The sequence below is a fragment of the Strongylocentrotus purpuratus genome, unplaced genomic scaffold (genome assembly GCF_000002235.5).
Source record: "Strongylocentrotus purpuratus isolate Spur 01 unplaced genomic scaffold, Spur_5.0 spur5_scaffold_6, whole genome shotgun sequence".
NCBI lineage: Eukaryota > Metazoa > Echinodermata > Echinoidea > Camarodonta > Strongylocentrotidae > Strongylocentrotus > Strongylocentrotus purpuratus.
The window spans coordinates 53998520-54013959 of NW_022145612.1; the positions used below are offsets into that span (position 1 = coordinate 53998520).

The 15440-nt window shown below is 34.7% G+C and overlaps 1 protein-coding gene across 1 annotated transcript in view; it reads left to right on the top strand.

The window, feature by feature from the left end:
- Positions 1-2009: 2009 nt before the first annotated feature.
- The window catches only part of LOC100888568 (bis(5'-adenosyl)-triphosphatase), a 30824-nt gene continuing 17393 nt past the window's right edge, over positions 2010-15440 (top strand). The window contains exons 1-5 of the mRNA XM_030972566.1: positions 2010-2048; positions 2862-3024; positions 4734-4879; positions 6099-6128; positions 8237-8305. Coding sequence (XP_030828426.1) covers positions 2919-3024; positions 4734-4879; positions 6099-6128; positions 8237-8305 — 351 coding nt within the window. The 5' untranslated portion in view covers positions 2010-2048; positions 2862-2918. The remainder of the gene's footprint in view (positions 2049-2861; positions 3025-4733; positions 4880-6098; positions 6129-8236; positions 8306-15440) is intronic.

The window sequence follows — 15440 nt, forward strand, 5'->3', positions numbered from 1 at the left end:
CCCCCCCCTTCCCACGCGAAGCGCGGAAGCTTTGTCGTTTCATTAAATTATTAGAGAAAGAAGACGATTCGTTGTACCGTTCTCTATCTTTTCTGAATTCAATTCCCCCCACTGGGCTGGGCGCTTAACGGTATATGTGCAGTGTTACATGATGTAAGTATGGAACGCTCGTGCATGCTCAGCCCGAGTGGTGGGTAGCATGACTGTTATCTCCTGGCAGTGCTTTGCACATTAGCTTCTGGAAAGGATTTAGTGTTACTGTTAGTGGCCACTATAAGGCCCTCAGTGACTATAAAAAAGCATATGCTCTTCCTGGCTATTTGGGAATGGGTCAGTTTGCAACAAGAAAAAATGGAGAAACTAGCATTTTGTTGAAAATCATGTGATATCACGAACATTTATACATTACTTGTGAAAATATGTCATGGTTCAATTTTTTTTGGGGGGGGGGTGGCGCCCCCCAAGCCCCCCCCCCCCCCCACCAGTACGCCAGTGCATGAAGCACATCTAGGACTTTGGCAGTTATTATTCTAAGATGCTCAAAGTGGAACTTCTCCACTGATGTGTAAAAGATCTGTGGATATTAATTGTGGGGTCATTATTTGTACCATGTGCTATTTGTAACTATGTGAAGTCGTTTATCAAGTAAATGTATTCAAATTTATGGATGCTTCCTTCACCCGGTGGTGATGAAGCATTTCATTCACCTGCTATTATCCTTTTTACTACAAATTTTAGAATGCAAATTGCATAGATAAGTTGGTGCTCTTCTGGAGTGAAAATTTCTCATAAATTTATTAGATTTGTCAACTGCTATATTTTAGTACTTTTAAATGAAATAGTTACAATATCATTGTTCCCCTGCTATAAATATTTGTTACCATATACAATTTCTATCTTCTCAGCTGTGATTTTTCCTTATTGAAAATTAAAGATTTGTTTATTGAATGAAACGGTCTTTCAATAAACTAAAGCTTGGTGCGCGCATGATAGGCATACTACAACTTCAACTGGTAGGCCTACGTCACATTTTCAAGAAAATGGCTACGCCCATGTCATGCTAAGGCATCACATCATTCCAAGAATATCATCATTTATATATCTCTTGTATATTTTCTTAAGGAATATTGTACATCAAAGGGCAGGAATACAACTCATTTTTCATACTACCTATAGTTTTCCGGGGATAATGTAAACCTATCAGCGGAGTAATTTTTATAGCAGCCGCTCAGGTTAAAGTATCACTTTATATACAAAGTAGGCTAATTAAGAAGAAGGAAAAAGAGAGAGAGAGGAGAGAGAGGAGAGAGAGAGAGAGAGAGAGAGAGAGAGAGAGAGAGAGAGAGAGAGAGAGAGAGAGAGAGAGGGGGGGGGGGGGGGGAGAGAGAGAGAGAGAGAGAGAGAGGGGGGGGGGGGGAGAGAGAGAGAGAGAGAGAGAGAGAGGGGGGGGGGCTGGATGTGACTAGAAAGCAGAGAAAGAGAAGGTTTAAAATGTCATGTTTAGCATTCAGGATCGAAGCGGAAACCATCATGTGACAGACTCCATAAATTAATTAAAACAGTTATTAAAACAAGAAGAACCGAAGAACAAGAACAAAAGGAAGAGGAAGAAGAAAAGAAAAAAGAAGAAGGAGGGACTAGAAGAAGAAAGAAAGAAAAAAGGGAAAAGAAACTAAAAAGAAAGAAAGAGATAAAGAAAGAAAGGAGGTCATACATGTATGTATTTAGAGAAGATCGATTTTTGTTGTGTTCTCGCGACATAAAAATTGAATCAGTAATCTTAAGGAGCAGCTGTTATTCATACCAATTTGTTCCTCTATGACGTTAAAATATAAAAAATATGAAAGATACATTTATAAATTACTGATTTTAGATAAATCATGGAAATCTAAACAATTAAAATTAATTATGTAAACCTAAAAATATAAACGAATTAATACATTATGCGAACGAGCCTAACATGGCAGCGCCCAAGGTATGAAATGTTATGATTTTCTACACCCTGACACTACAATGAAAGGGAATCACAGGATCTGCGAACGGAAAAGGTAATTCTGAATATAATAACCACCAGATTTTTGTCTATGAATTCATTGTGATTATTATCGTGAGATTTGTTGTTTTACCTGGGAATTTAGGCAGATGAAATAAAGCGCTAATTTATAATTTTGTACGCCAAACATAAAAAGCCTCTGCCTCTGCCTCTGGCGATCTGGCAGACTGAGTGCCGCCGGTTGAGCGAGATTCTACCCGAAACCAAGCCGCTTCTGCCGGGGCGGGGATCTTGATAGGTTGGGTGTTGTATTGAACTTGTAATTTGTATCCTTGACCTCGCCGGCTGCTTATCTCTCAACGAGAGTCAAGATGTCCAATGTCCATCATATGCATGGTGTTCCGTGGAATTGGAAACAAAAGTACTGAATTGATTTAGATTCTAGTCTATGTCATGTGTTTTGTGCATGTCGGGCAATCGAATCCTGGATATGGAATTGTCATTGTATAAGTTGTAATGTATTAAACAGTGTAACTGTAGACTCTAAGGCTGTATTGTAACTTTAGTATACCGGTACTGTTGATGTTGATGTTGATGAAATTATGAATTAACTTGAACTTGAAGCATGAGATTAGCCATTAGGGTTTTAAGGCCCATTAATGCACACACAACAAAGTGAACAAACACTAAAAATCTGTGAATTTGAAGGAAGCAGAAAAAATAAGCAGGGACTAGAATTCTGTTAATCTAAATAGTGTTACATATAGTTTTGGGTTATTTTGGCAACCATTTCAGCCCCCCTTTTCTAATTGATGTATTGAGTTTTAAATTTCTTTTGTGTCTGTTTTCATTTCTCACAAATCTGCAGAAATCAGCACTTGAATCTACCACTCCAACATCTTGATATCTTTTATCGCATTCCATCATGGCTTCTTACACGTTTGGTCAACATTTAATTAAGTCTTCGGTTGTCTTCTTTCGATCTCGACTCACATTTGCCTTTGTCAATAGAAAGCCTGTGGTTCCAGGGCGTATCCTTTTATAATAACTTTTGATACAATTTCATCTTGAGTTGAAGTTGGTTTCTTGAAAAGAAGGTATGAAAGGTCATAAATTTATATACAAAGTGCTAAATTTGAAATATCATCTTTATCACTTTACAGATTTTTTCAGTACTCCGGTCTTCACTTTCATTCATTCAAGATTCAAGATTCAAGTTTCAAGATAATTTATTGTCATGTAAAAAATACATAAAATTTGCCTTCGGACATTTAAAGGTGCTTTACATGTACATACAAATATAAATATATAAATACAGACAAAATAATTACATTTCAACATAACATTTAACAATCATCACAATTTTAAGAAAGGTTACATTAAAAGAACAAGATAAAACTGAGTAAAAGGCAGTGCAGTTTAAAAAGCTTGTTTTGTTTCGTTATTGATCTCGTCCATCCAGGCACCTCCACGCCGGAACACCTCTCCCGCTAATACGCATCAACACACATACAAAGACACACACGACACACCCCTATACACACCCATATACACACCCCTATACACACCTCTTACACACATGCACAATATAATCGTACACGCCCTACACATACACCCGGACACTGCAATCAACATGAGAAGTGCTCCGGCATAGAAATGCCTGGATGGAGATGATTGAGACAATAAATTATCAGAGTATAAAAAAGCTATTACGCAACGGCGACTTTGAAAGAAGAGAGAAGAGAAAGGAAGAAAGAGAGAAGAAGAAGAGACATTCATGTAAACTACAAATTACTAAGCTGGGGTGTGAAGGGCAATGTAATGCATTTGCAGATGACAGATGAGTTATTTGTTATTTGATTTGTTTCATTTTTATTTACAAATATTTATGATTTTAATTAATATGATTTAATTTATATGATAACAAAACCAAATTATTTTATTGCAGAATTCAAATATTTGTGTTCATTATTGAGAAGGCAAGATATTTGGCTCTGACAAAAATTTAACAAGAAAGTAGTTGTCATAGGATAAATTTCCTACAAAAGAGAAATCTGCAAATGTGTTACACTGCCATCATTAAAATTAAGTACATACGCAAATTACACGTGTATGAATTAAAACAGATAAAAATTGTATCATTATTAATGAATAATCATCATGTGTACACGTATTGGACTTTCTGTTAAAAATTTCCTGAAGAAGTTACCCTGCATTTTGACCTTACAAATGGTTCCAGGTACATGTATATATAGATACATTAGCTATTCTCCTTTGTTTATGTAAAGCACATAGAGACATATTGTGTGATGCGCTATCAATATGTGTACAGATGAAAAATGTTGATACCAAAATAAAGGACAAATGGTAAAAAAAAAACTTTAAAAAAACCCGAAACTTTGTGCAGGTGCAAAAAGAGTCTGTAGTCGCCGCAGTGCAGCGTCCTCTATGCACACAATGTGCACCATCTCCACTCTGTGGGGAGTTTTCCTACCATATTGTCACTGTAAGGGCATATGGCAACCACTTCCATCACCTTACCAATACCAGGTCCCCATTATTCACTTAGGTATGAAGCGGCAAATGTAGATTAATACCTTGTCAAAGGACTTGGTGCTGTGCTGAGGATCCCCCAACCTTTGCATTTCCAGTCAAGTGCTCAAACCACTAGACTGTATGACAAATTACATATTCCACCGAGTAGTATCTTTTCCTTGACCACTGTCTGGCCTTGCTTCAGATGTTCTTGTGTCACCTCTGCGGCCAGTGGACAGGTTCGTTGACATGACGGGTGATGAGGTCGCTGATCTCTTCCAGACCACTCAGACATTGTCAAAGGTCATTCAGGACCAGTATAAGGCATCCTCACTCTCAATAGCAATGCAGGTCAGTTCATTCATTGTGCTTATTTTACATGTGTATAGTTTATCCAGCTAGTCTCTCAAAGAAAATTTTAGCATATTCATAAGATGCATGAATCAGTTAGTGGAGTTTAGATAACAACATGAAGATGGAAGGTCACATTTGCTCTTGTTGTTTACAATGACCACGACTATGTGGAGCATTGAGTTATTTTATATGCAATCTGTTAAGAACAGGGTGTCTACAAATGAATGCTACAAGATTTTCATTGGCAACATCTTCAATAGCTCCCAGCCATTCTCAATGAATTATTTCTGTGGTGATTTTATCAAGAAATTTTTAGTTAGAATGGCTTCAGCAGATAGGTTTGTCATGAAATGCAGGCAAAAGCAACAGGAATAGGCTTATTGTGCATTTGTTATCTTTGAAACTTTTTTAAATTGTAAATATTGCAAAAAACAATCTACCTTTGTATATTGAGCTTAAATCCTTGACAAAATTGAACAAATTTAGGGGATACTGTAAGCCAAGGGGGTCACTCTCATACACAAATGATACCCACATGACCCAAGAAATTTCAGTGGGGATGAATAAAAATGTCAATACATATTTTTAGACACTTGACTTGATATACATTGTAAGATATGTGCAATTGTCAGTTTGGCTACAGTATGTTAAACTCAATGGATAATATTTGTGCATGTTTAAGACTGACCAGAATGCTGCAGAGCCTGAATGGTTACAGTCACCAAATTATTGCTCATCAAAAATTGAATAATGCAATTGTAGTTTGCAACTTTTTGTTAATGGTCGATACAATTTGGTTGCCATGGTTACTTTCTACAATTAGAATCCATTAAATGTTTGATGTCAAAAGCCAAGATGCTAACACTTAGCTGGCCATGCTCTTTACATAAATGCATGGCCCTGGTAAGTTTGCAGTTAATAAATGTGTATTTACATAATTGAAAGAAAAAACGTATTGAGTAGCAAAAGTCAATTTGATTACGAACTGCAATACATACGTACATAAGATAGGCAAAAGAAAAAAATAAGAAAAAAGATGACATTAATGCAGTACCAGTACCTATTTATTATTTATTTGAGATGCATGTACACAATCCAAGCATCAAATTAAGGGAAATCATACTTGTAATCTAATTTCCTAACAAGTTATGATGAATCTCTATATGATTTCATTTTAATTGATTCTGATTTGTATCTGATTTTGTTTTCTTCATAGGATGGGCCTGATGCTGGACAGTCTGTATGGGTAAGTGTTTTAGAGTCTTATCCCACAAAGTGCAGAATTACTTCAGACTATGATTCTATACATATTTATATTAATTTGAAAAATAATCTCAGAAATTTCAATAAAGACTAATGGTACATCACTGGTTAAAAACTAGATATGAAGGATATCTCCAATACTAATAGCAAAGAGCATTTGTTGATTTGTCAGTCTTTTTTATTTTTTAGTTCTAGTTATAAGCTACCACTGATTTACCTTGCTAAAGGAAGCAGGAACAATGTTGTCATGGAGATAATTTCAGAAATCATTCTACCCAATATAAGTATGATAAATTAAGTGGTCTCTTTTGTGGCCTCGCAGGCATTTACTGTTCAGACAAAAATAGACATGAAGCCATACAGGACACTTGCCAAAAATGGTCTAAATAAAAACCCTGAGCAATTGCAATGATGAACTGGCTTAGAGATTATCCCTAGCGACACTTAAAAAAAAAACACCCCAAAACCCTTACATGTTTTTTTTTTTATGAGTGGTGAGTAATAAAAGCCAGATGGGTAAATCATGTTGCAATTTGATTTCATAGGGGTAAATCATGTTGCAATTTGATTTCATAGAAATCATGCATTTTTAAAGCCCCCATAGTTTTGTATGAAAAGGAAATATGCATTACATTTGTTTGATATAGGTTCATATTGTATAAAAGATGTACATATTCTAGATGGTTGTTTTTCTGTTCATGATTGCTGATAATTTTAATGTTACTATATGAACCCTCCCCCCCCCCCAAAAAAAAAAAAAAAAATAATAATAATAATAATAATAATAATAACAAATAAAATGAAATAAATAAATATATATATATATATAATAATAATAATAATAATAATGGTAAATGAATAGCCAACTATATAATTTGTTATTTTTCATGATCCACCTATTGAGGAGAAAGAATTTAGATAAATACAGCAGCTCATTAAACAACTAAAAATCAGAGGAAGCTAGACAATGAGTGGGGAGGGAGTGGGAGTCTAAGGGTTATCAAAACGCTTCATGGGCTTTGATAATAGAATGATAGTACTTTTAGTCATAAAGTGTATTAATGTAAACCTCTGTGATATATATATATTACAATTTTTATTACAACAATTCAAACATACTTTGCACTAACAATACTGGTAGTTGTACAGTGTAACTGTGATATGAAAGACATGTTCATACAGTTTGCACAGGAGTGTGAACACAATCATTATTGTTTGTGAGCAGAGCAGAGTTTGACTGAGATAATTAGTAGCCATGATTAATCACATCCACACCTAATTCACCTCAATGGTGTCATTAAACCCTGATAGACAGTGATTCAAGGCTGGCATTTGTCACTTTAAATGTCTTTAAAGGTATTATCAACCCTTTTGAAACATATGTTGAAAATCAAGATAAATGTATATGTGAAATCGTGTATACATGGATAATAGTAACTTTCATATGAAATTTCTTTTACAATTGATTTTGAAGTTGCTCATACTGCAGTATGAATAGAATCATTAGTATTCTGTTTTCATTGAAGAATGAAACTTTTATAATTTCTCTTTAAACTATCAGAATACTGTCAATGTATTAAAGATCAAATCATTAAAAAAGCATGTATCTTCATAGCTGTCAAACTAAAGTACCTTCAATGCTTATGATACATCACTGTTTTGTATGCCGAGATTGTTTACTTTTTATTACTGTAAGTCTTTTGCTATATGTAATTAGGTACCGGTACTGATCTAATTAAAAAACATACAGCAAAAAAGAATTTATAATGCTTAGCCTTACATTGAGAGTATTCTATAGGTAACCATTGTTTGACTAAAAATCTAACTTGATGATCACTATCATGACAGGAGATGCAAATTGGCAGCACAGTTTTGTATGAATTATTTACTAATGTTTAGAGGATTATTTTTGATACTGAAATAATTTGCCATTTACAGTTTCCTTTGAAACAAATCATCAGTTAAATTCAAGCTGTTACAATCTCAAATATGATTTTTTTATATTCTGTTTAATGTGTATAATAAATATATGTCATTATGTATCTTGATAAAAGATGTACCCCTTTAATGTTATTTTCTTTGTCTTTGCAGCATGTACATGTTCACATCCTTCCAAGAAAAGCGGGAGACTTCCGGAAGAATGACGACATTTATGATGAGGTATGATGAGTTCACTTATTAGCAACACCATTATAAAGCAGTAATACGTAACCCCTACTCTGCGATTTAATGGAAGGATTCTGACCTAAGAATTAGAATGCCTTACAATGTGTTATAGGCCAAGTCTGGGCTCTTTTGAAAATTGAAAATCAGGGATTTTTCTAGTCTTTTCCACAAAAAGTGGAAATATGTTTTCTGCAAGTATTACAAGGTAATACAAAAAAAGAAAGAGACGGGACGGAAAATTGCACAAAAATATACAAATACGGTAGTGGGTAACATATCATTATGGGACATCAAATGACCAAATAATAAACATGGAAGTTAATATACCAATTTTGGATTGACAACAGAATTACAATTGATAATGGCACAGAAGGGTTCAAGAACAAGACATTCAATCTTTGTATATCAATAATGAGCAAAGAGCTCAAACTCAATTTAAAAAAGAAAGTTTAGAATATGGGTCAACACTTCCACTCTGGAACTATTTAATATCGCGACCTGAGAAGCCATCTAAATCTTAAGACAAGGTTGGTTTAATTAGAGATTTAATCCTATCATAACGTCGCTATTTAGTGCCTCTCCCAATGACCTCAACTAAAGGGGCAGTCCTGGAGTATTGGATGACCATGACTAATGATAGGCTTACTAAGTAATAACTACAGCTCCCCCTCCCCCATCACCCGAGTCATTGCTATTATGGACAGGTATGGGGGGGGGGGGGCTCATGTGATGTGTACAATGTGCTACTTGATCTATTTTGTTTTGTCTCCACTTCCCCCCAAAGGAAATAATTATTTAACAAAAATAAAACAAATACAGTAAAACCAAACCAGCTCAGTGTGTTAGCTTTATATGATGATGGCCCAAATTGCAAGATAAACACAAATCTGAATGTGTACAATTTTTTTCCTTTTGAAGTAGAGAAGTCAATGAAAGCAGTTTTTCAATACCTGGGCTTGTTTTCCCGTATATCAGGACCTTTTGTCAATTCTTTAGTCGTTTAACTTTCAAGTAGATGTAATTGGGGAAGTTTCCTCTGGAATTTAGAACTAGTACTTCCTATAATCTCTGTCACACATGAGAAGCTAAATCAGAAATGTGAAGCAGTTCATTTGCAAAGTATTCAGCCCTATGAAGGGAAACTTAAGTCATGAGATTTCATCATGAGCAACAAAATATAAGACAGAAAGTATGAAAAGGAATATAAGATATGTTAAAAGCCAAAAGGGCCTTAACCCATGAAAAATCCAGAGTTAATGCCCTCTTCTGGCCTCCAGTAGATGATATTGTATGTTATTGGTCTGAAATAATTTTAACCTCATTAGGAGATATTTAAGTCAGGGATTTCCTTGTATTTGTTAAATAAAATCATGTTTCTACCAACTTTTCTGTCACATCAATTATTTTGGGGTGTACTTCAGGGAATAATTTCCAGCCAAAAATTTGCATAGCAAATCTGCTACACAAAATAATTTTTGCATAGCAGTTGGATGAACTTGTATAGCAATTTTTTTTTCATGTTATAAATTACAGTGCAAAAACAATGACGTCACAACATCTGGTCATGAATGCATACTTACTACATTTTATGTACATTGATTCTGGTGTAATCTCCCAGCACTTTCTTCATACTCGATCCATTCCCTTTTCTGGTCTAAATCCTTAATCCAACCTTCCACAGTAACTACACGAATTGACACCATGTTTTGAAAATGACAAAAATATCGGTCCAACAATAAATCCAGAGACGAGTCGAGTCTTAAATCGAAATAAATCCAGTAACTTTGAATCGTATCGAGGGTAAACAACAACACGTAGTATTAGCTCGCACATGAGCGCGATTCAGCCTGCCCTGGATATATAATTAGTTCACCACGTGCGTGCATTGTTGTCTGCATCGCAACAACACTCACGGCTAAAAGGTGACCGTAGACACTCATCGCCGATAGTGCGCTATGTAGGTGTGTGTAGCTTCACGGTTAGAAAGTGACTGTAGTACGCTTAGCGCTCAGTGCTGGCCAGCCTGGCCTAGCCAAACCTGCCTGGGATATATGGATCGGATATCGGAGCGTCGAGGGTGTATGTAGTTTGTGGATTGGCGGTCTGTGTATATGAATGTACGTTTCGCTTGCATCGCAGCAATTGCGATTCATGAAAAAAGATGCGTCGCAAATGGCTGAAAATACATCGCGAATTGCGATGCGATACCGGGAAAATTATTCCCTGTTACTTTACAAGTATAGCCTTATGACCTTCAGATCAGAGGGTGTGGTGTACTGAGCAATTCTTGTCTCGGCAACAATCTGTATCATACTGATCTATTGTTTTTCCATGTTCAGGAGGAAGAAAAAGAAGAGAGGAGTAGTAGAGAATAATTATGGAGAGAAGAAGAGGAGCAATACAAATAAAAAGGAGATAAAGAGGGATGAAGAGAGGAGAGGACAGGAAAGGGAAGGAGATGAGAGGAAAGGGAGAAAGAATGAAGTGAGGAAGATGAGAGCCAAATGTGATAATAGTGGGGAAAGGAGAAGAAAAGGGAGGTAGAGGAAAGATCAAAGAGAGAGAGAGAGAGAGAGAGAGAGAAAGAGAAAGCAAACAAGAGAATTTAGAGAGAGAGAGAGAGAGAGAGAGAGAGAGAGAGAGAGAGTGAAGAGAGAGAAATTAGGAAAAGACGCTTGACTTGAGAGAGACAGAGGAGAGAAAAGAGAGAAGGAAAGAAAGAAAACAGAGATAGAAAGAAATTGATAAAGAGAGTGATGTCAACATAGCCTTAGTAATGATGATGTCTTTCTGCTGTACTTTAGCCTTCTAAACAAATTAATGTTGTATTTGCCAAACACCAAGATACAAAATACCCTCTACCTATAAATTCTACCTTGCCTTAACTACTATCTGTTTTTACTGAGAATAGATCTTTGACACTGACTTTCGAATTATCAGCTTAATCCATACATCATCATAAAGGTGTGTCTCTTTGTTGACCACTTCAAGTTCAGACAATGAACAAAGAATGACCTTCCTATATAGTCTGGCTAATCTATCAAACACCTCAGAAACAATACCAATGTGAAATGAAAGTTAAAGAGGAATGATCTCATCACAGAAAGTTGGCTCCATTAGAAGCAGAAAATTCAGGGAAACACATTGGGCCAATTCCCTGCTAAAATGATAATTTCAGATCTATAGCATATGTGATAAAGTATTAAGAACAAAGAAGTTATAAAAAAAATCATTTAGATTCACAAACTCAGGTACCTATAAAATAGGGAAAATGAATACATGAATTTTAATAAATCTATTTCTGTAATAAAAGTAGTTTAAGTTAACAATTTTAAAACCATTTTTCATGACCTATTTTTTAAAGGAACTTACATGTAAATGTCATTAGTCACATAGATTTTTAACAAAGTTTTTGATGATAAGATTTTTTTTACCAATAAAAGAGTTTGTGTTACACCTGGATCAAAAGCATTTTATTCATTTTACTTTACTCAGTTGGAGGGAGAAAAAAATGTAAATCATTAAAAAACAAGTAAAAAGTCCAAGGGATAGTGATTCTGCGACAGATTTTCAAAACTTTTCTTGTGTAATTCATTGTAAATCAAATAACTATTCAAATTTTTGATAAACCAGGTTGTGTAATAGAATTAACACACCTTTCTATGGGATGTCCACGAACTTAGACTTATGACGGTTTCAAGAAACTGGCCCCAGATATCCTGAGACTCCACAGATACAGATACATGAATCTCTAGATGTCAAAGAGCTATTGATTGGCAAGTTGATGACAAGAGATGGCAGTATATACAATTTTTGTCAGTCAGTGGTATTTGAGATTACTGGTAGCTATCATGTACTGTCATAGCTGTTGTCTTGTTTTCTCCCCATTCTTTCTATTTATTTTTTTATGATTTCCCCTGTTTATCTTTCATTTCTTTATTATATATTTGCTGACTACATATACTTTTTGCTTTAAAATAAAAAATCTAATCTAATAACTAATAAGTCAACATGAAATATAAAATGCATGTTGTGTCCTTTCTCAAGGATATTAGTTAAAGTGACAATGCAAAACAAAACCACTTGATATCAAATTTATTTGAAAAAAAAGAAAGAGGGAGAAAGTTGTTGGATGTAATTGATTTGTTTTTGTTGTCGTTCAAAGTGAAGTATCTGTTCTAGGTTCTTTTCATATAATGTAGATTGTATTCCCTTACTAACGTCTATTAAAGGTACTACATGTATGTCCCATTTGTAGGCCAAAAAAATGAAAATGTTAAATTCCAACAGCATTTGAAAGACAATCCTAATTTAGAACTTCCCTAAAAAAGAGGGGGCTTGAAAATGCCTTTAAGTGGGAAAAAACGACTGTTAGTTGTTGAATCGACTTAGGAGCTATAGAGCCAGTAAGTAATAGTCTGATTTTTCAGACCATTGTACCGAATGGTTGTACGTTTTATGCTGCGTAAAGATTTAATCAGTTTAATTTTGGCCATTACAAGGTGTGGGTTATTGATGTAGACAAATGCTCATGTACCCATTACAGCTCATTTTATGTATGTTATTACCAAAGATGAAAAAAGCCAGTCAGTCACTTAATAGTGTTTGACAGTGAAGTCTAGCAAGCAAACAGATTTCCTTGCATAATTTGAATATTAGGACACTGCTCAAGTTTAAATTTCACAGATAGGACATACATAACATATTCATAATTCCTGCAAAGTTCTACATAATTGGATGTTGGCTGCAAAAGGGACATAGTATCTTTAAAGTGACAGATTTCTTTAATATTATTTTGTTTATTTGTACTTTTTCCCCTCTAAAGGCAGAATCACCATCTGTATCAAATTTGCCAATCATTGCATTATGAACTGATCTTTTTAAAAATTGATATATCACTTCTACTTTTAGAACACCAAATGAAGGCTTTGGGTATATCTACACAAATGCCTCGAGTATCATCCCTTTAATGGTATGTTTTAATTGAATGTATTCAAAAAGATGATGCATTATAAATGATTTTTTATCAAACTATTTCTGTAATAAATCTATATATAAAGTACTTCCAGAGTGAAACAAGGCTCAACAATTGACTTACTGCTAATCAAGACGAGATAAAGCCTTGTGACACTGGGCTGATCTGTAAGAGCGCCATCTCTAGGCTAGATAGCTATAGGTTCTAGGGTACTGTTATTGATTCATTTACAATACAATGCATACATGGAGAATCTATGCAGTCACTGTCGAGTTATTAGTCTTCTACCCCTTAAACATTTTTTTTTTAAATATAAAGAAATGTGAAAATAATCATTTAAGTCATTGATATTTGGACCTAATCATTTAAATTGTACCTATCCTACTCATGAAACATCTTATAATCGCATAAAGTGATATCTAAATAATTCAATAGTTTCTTCCAACACCGTTAGGTGTTACATATCTCTTGCTATGAATTTTGAAATTTCGATTTCGAATCATAACTACCTTAATAATCAGACAGGCGATCGGCTTGTAAAATTCATTGGATTCCTGACTGACCTAAAGGTTTATAATTACCCAGTATGATTGCAGCATGAGCTAAATCCAGGATTTTGTTTCAGAATCTGAGACAATGTTACTGAGTCACTTCAAGGATATTTATGTTTTTAGTGTCATTTTGGATATTCTCTCCGACATTATACTCATTAATATGGCTTTGATTCAATGTAGTTTCTTTTCATGATAATCATTCATCTGTCCTTGGTATATTTTCAATTGTGAAATGCTCTTAAAAACAACAAAGAAATATGAAACTGCATTTTACAACCGTAAGAAGTTAGAACATTCAGTTTACCTTATAAGTTCTTTGCAAAACAGTTAATTGAAAGGGTATGATATACAGGTATCACTGAAAATTATATCATTTATGCTTATGGTGCATTCGTTGCCCATCTATGATACTTTGAGAAAGTACAATATGAATATTTTACTTAATTACACATTTTGACAACATTTCATATCGAAATATGCACATATGCACTTTGTGAATATTTGATATTGTATTTTTGAAAAAGTTAATTTTGTTCACAAAAGCACAATAACGTCACCTGCTCATATTCCTCATAATAGCTTTTGGATTTTTTTTTTTGAGGGGGTGGGGGGGATAAACCACAGAAATTCATGTGCGTCAATAAGGCTTGTTAGTTACAAAAGACTAAAAGTACATTAACATGTAGCTTGGTTATTTTTAGAGTAAGCTAACTAGATACATGCTTGGCTGGTCTTACAAGACATTGGAATCATGTTTTCAAGATATTAAACTAGTCTGGCATCGGTGAACATTCATTGTCTAGACCTTAGACACAGGGATGTACATGAATTCTCTTCACTTCCTTTACAATTCAAATGGAAATGTGTTCTGCTTTAATTCATGTTTCTTGTGCTTTAGTCTACTTATTAAAGATTTGTGAAAATCTGTTTTACGGATACTAAACAATCAGTGCACATCAAATAAAATATTTTTGACCCTATCCTTACTTCAAATCTAGATGTGTTGCATGACATGGTAGATTATGAATAATTTATTAATGAAAGTGACAAGAATATACCGAAGCTAAATGAGCTCGGTCAGGGATGGCAGAGCAGCTATGACTAAGCTCATTTTTCAACGGGGTTTTGGTTCCGCTTTTCTGCCCTTCGATTACCACTCATTCTTGGTGGGATCCTACACAGTCAGAGTAGGTATTGATCCAATAAGCTTATTGATTAGCTGTTAGAGCCCAGGGAATGCTTTTACTGTGTGGGATGTTCTGCGGACCTGGTATCATGAGTGGATTGATGATGGGCCAGGGTTGTAAAGTAGAAGAGGTTATGTAATCAATGAGGTTAGCAATCTGCTGGTAGGTTTTGGCAAATGAATGGTGTTTTAAAAAATGGGTAGGTCTAGTCTAGAGTAAGACAAGATAGCCGTAGGTCTTCTACCCAGGCTGGTGGACAATAAGGTTACAAGCAGTGTAATACAAACAAAGTCATAAATGACACTACATTTTATTTTAATTTAACATTAGTTTAACTCTTTGATGGGGTATCTAGTCTTTAAAGATTACAAAATAAGAAGAAAATATGAAGAAAAGAGGGAATAGGAGAAGGA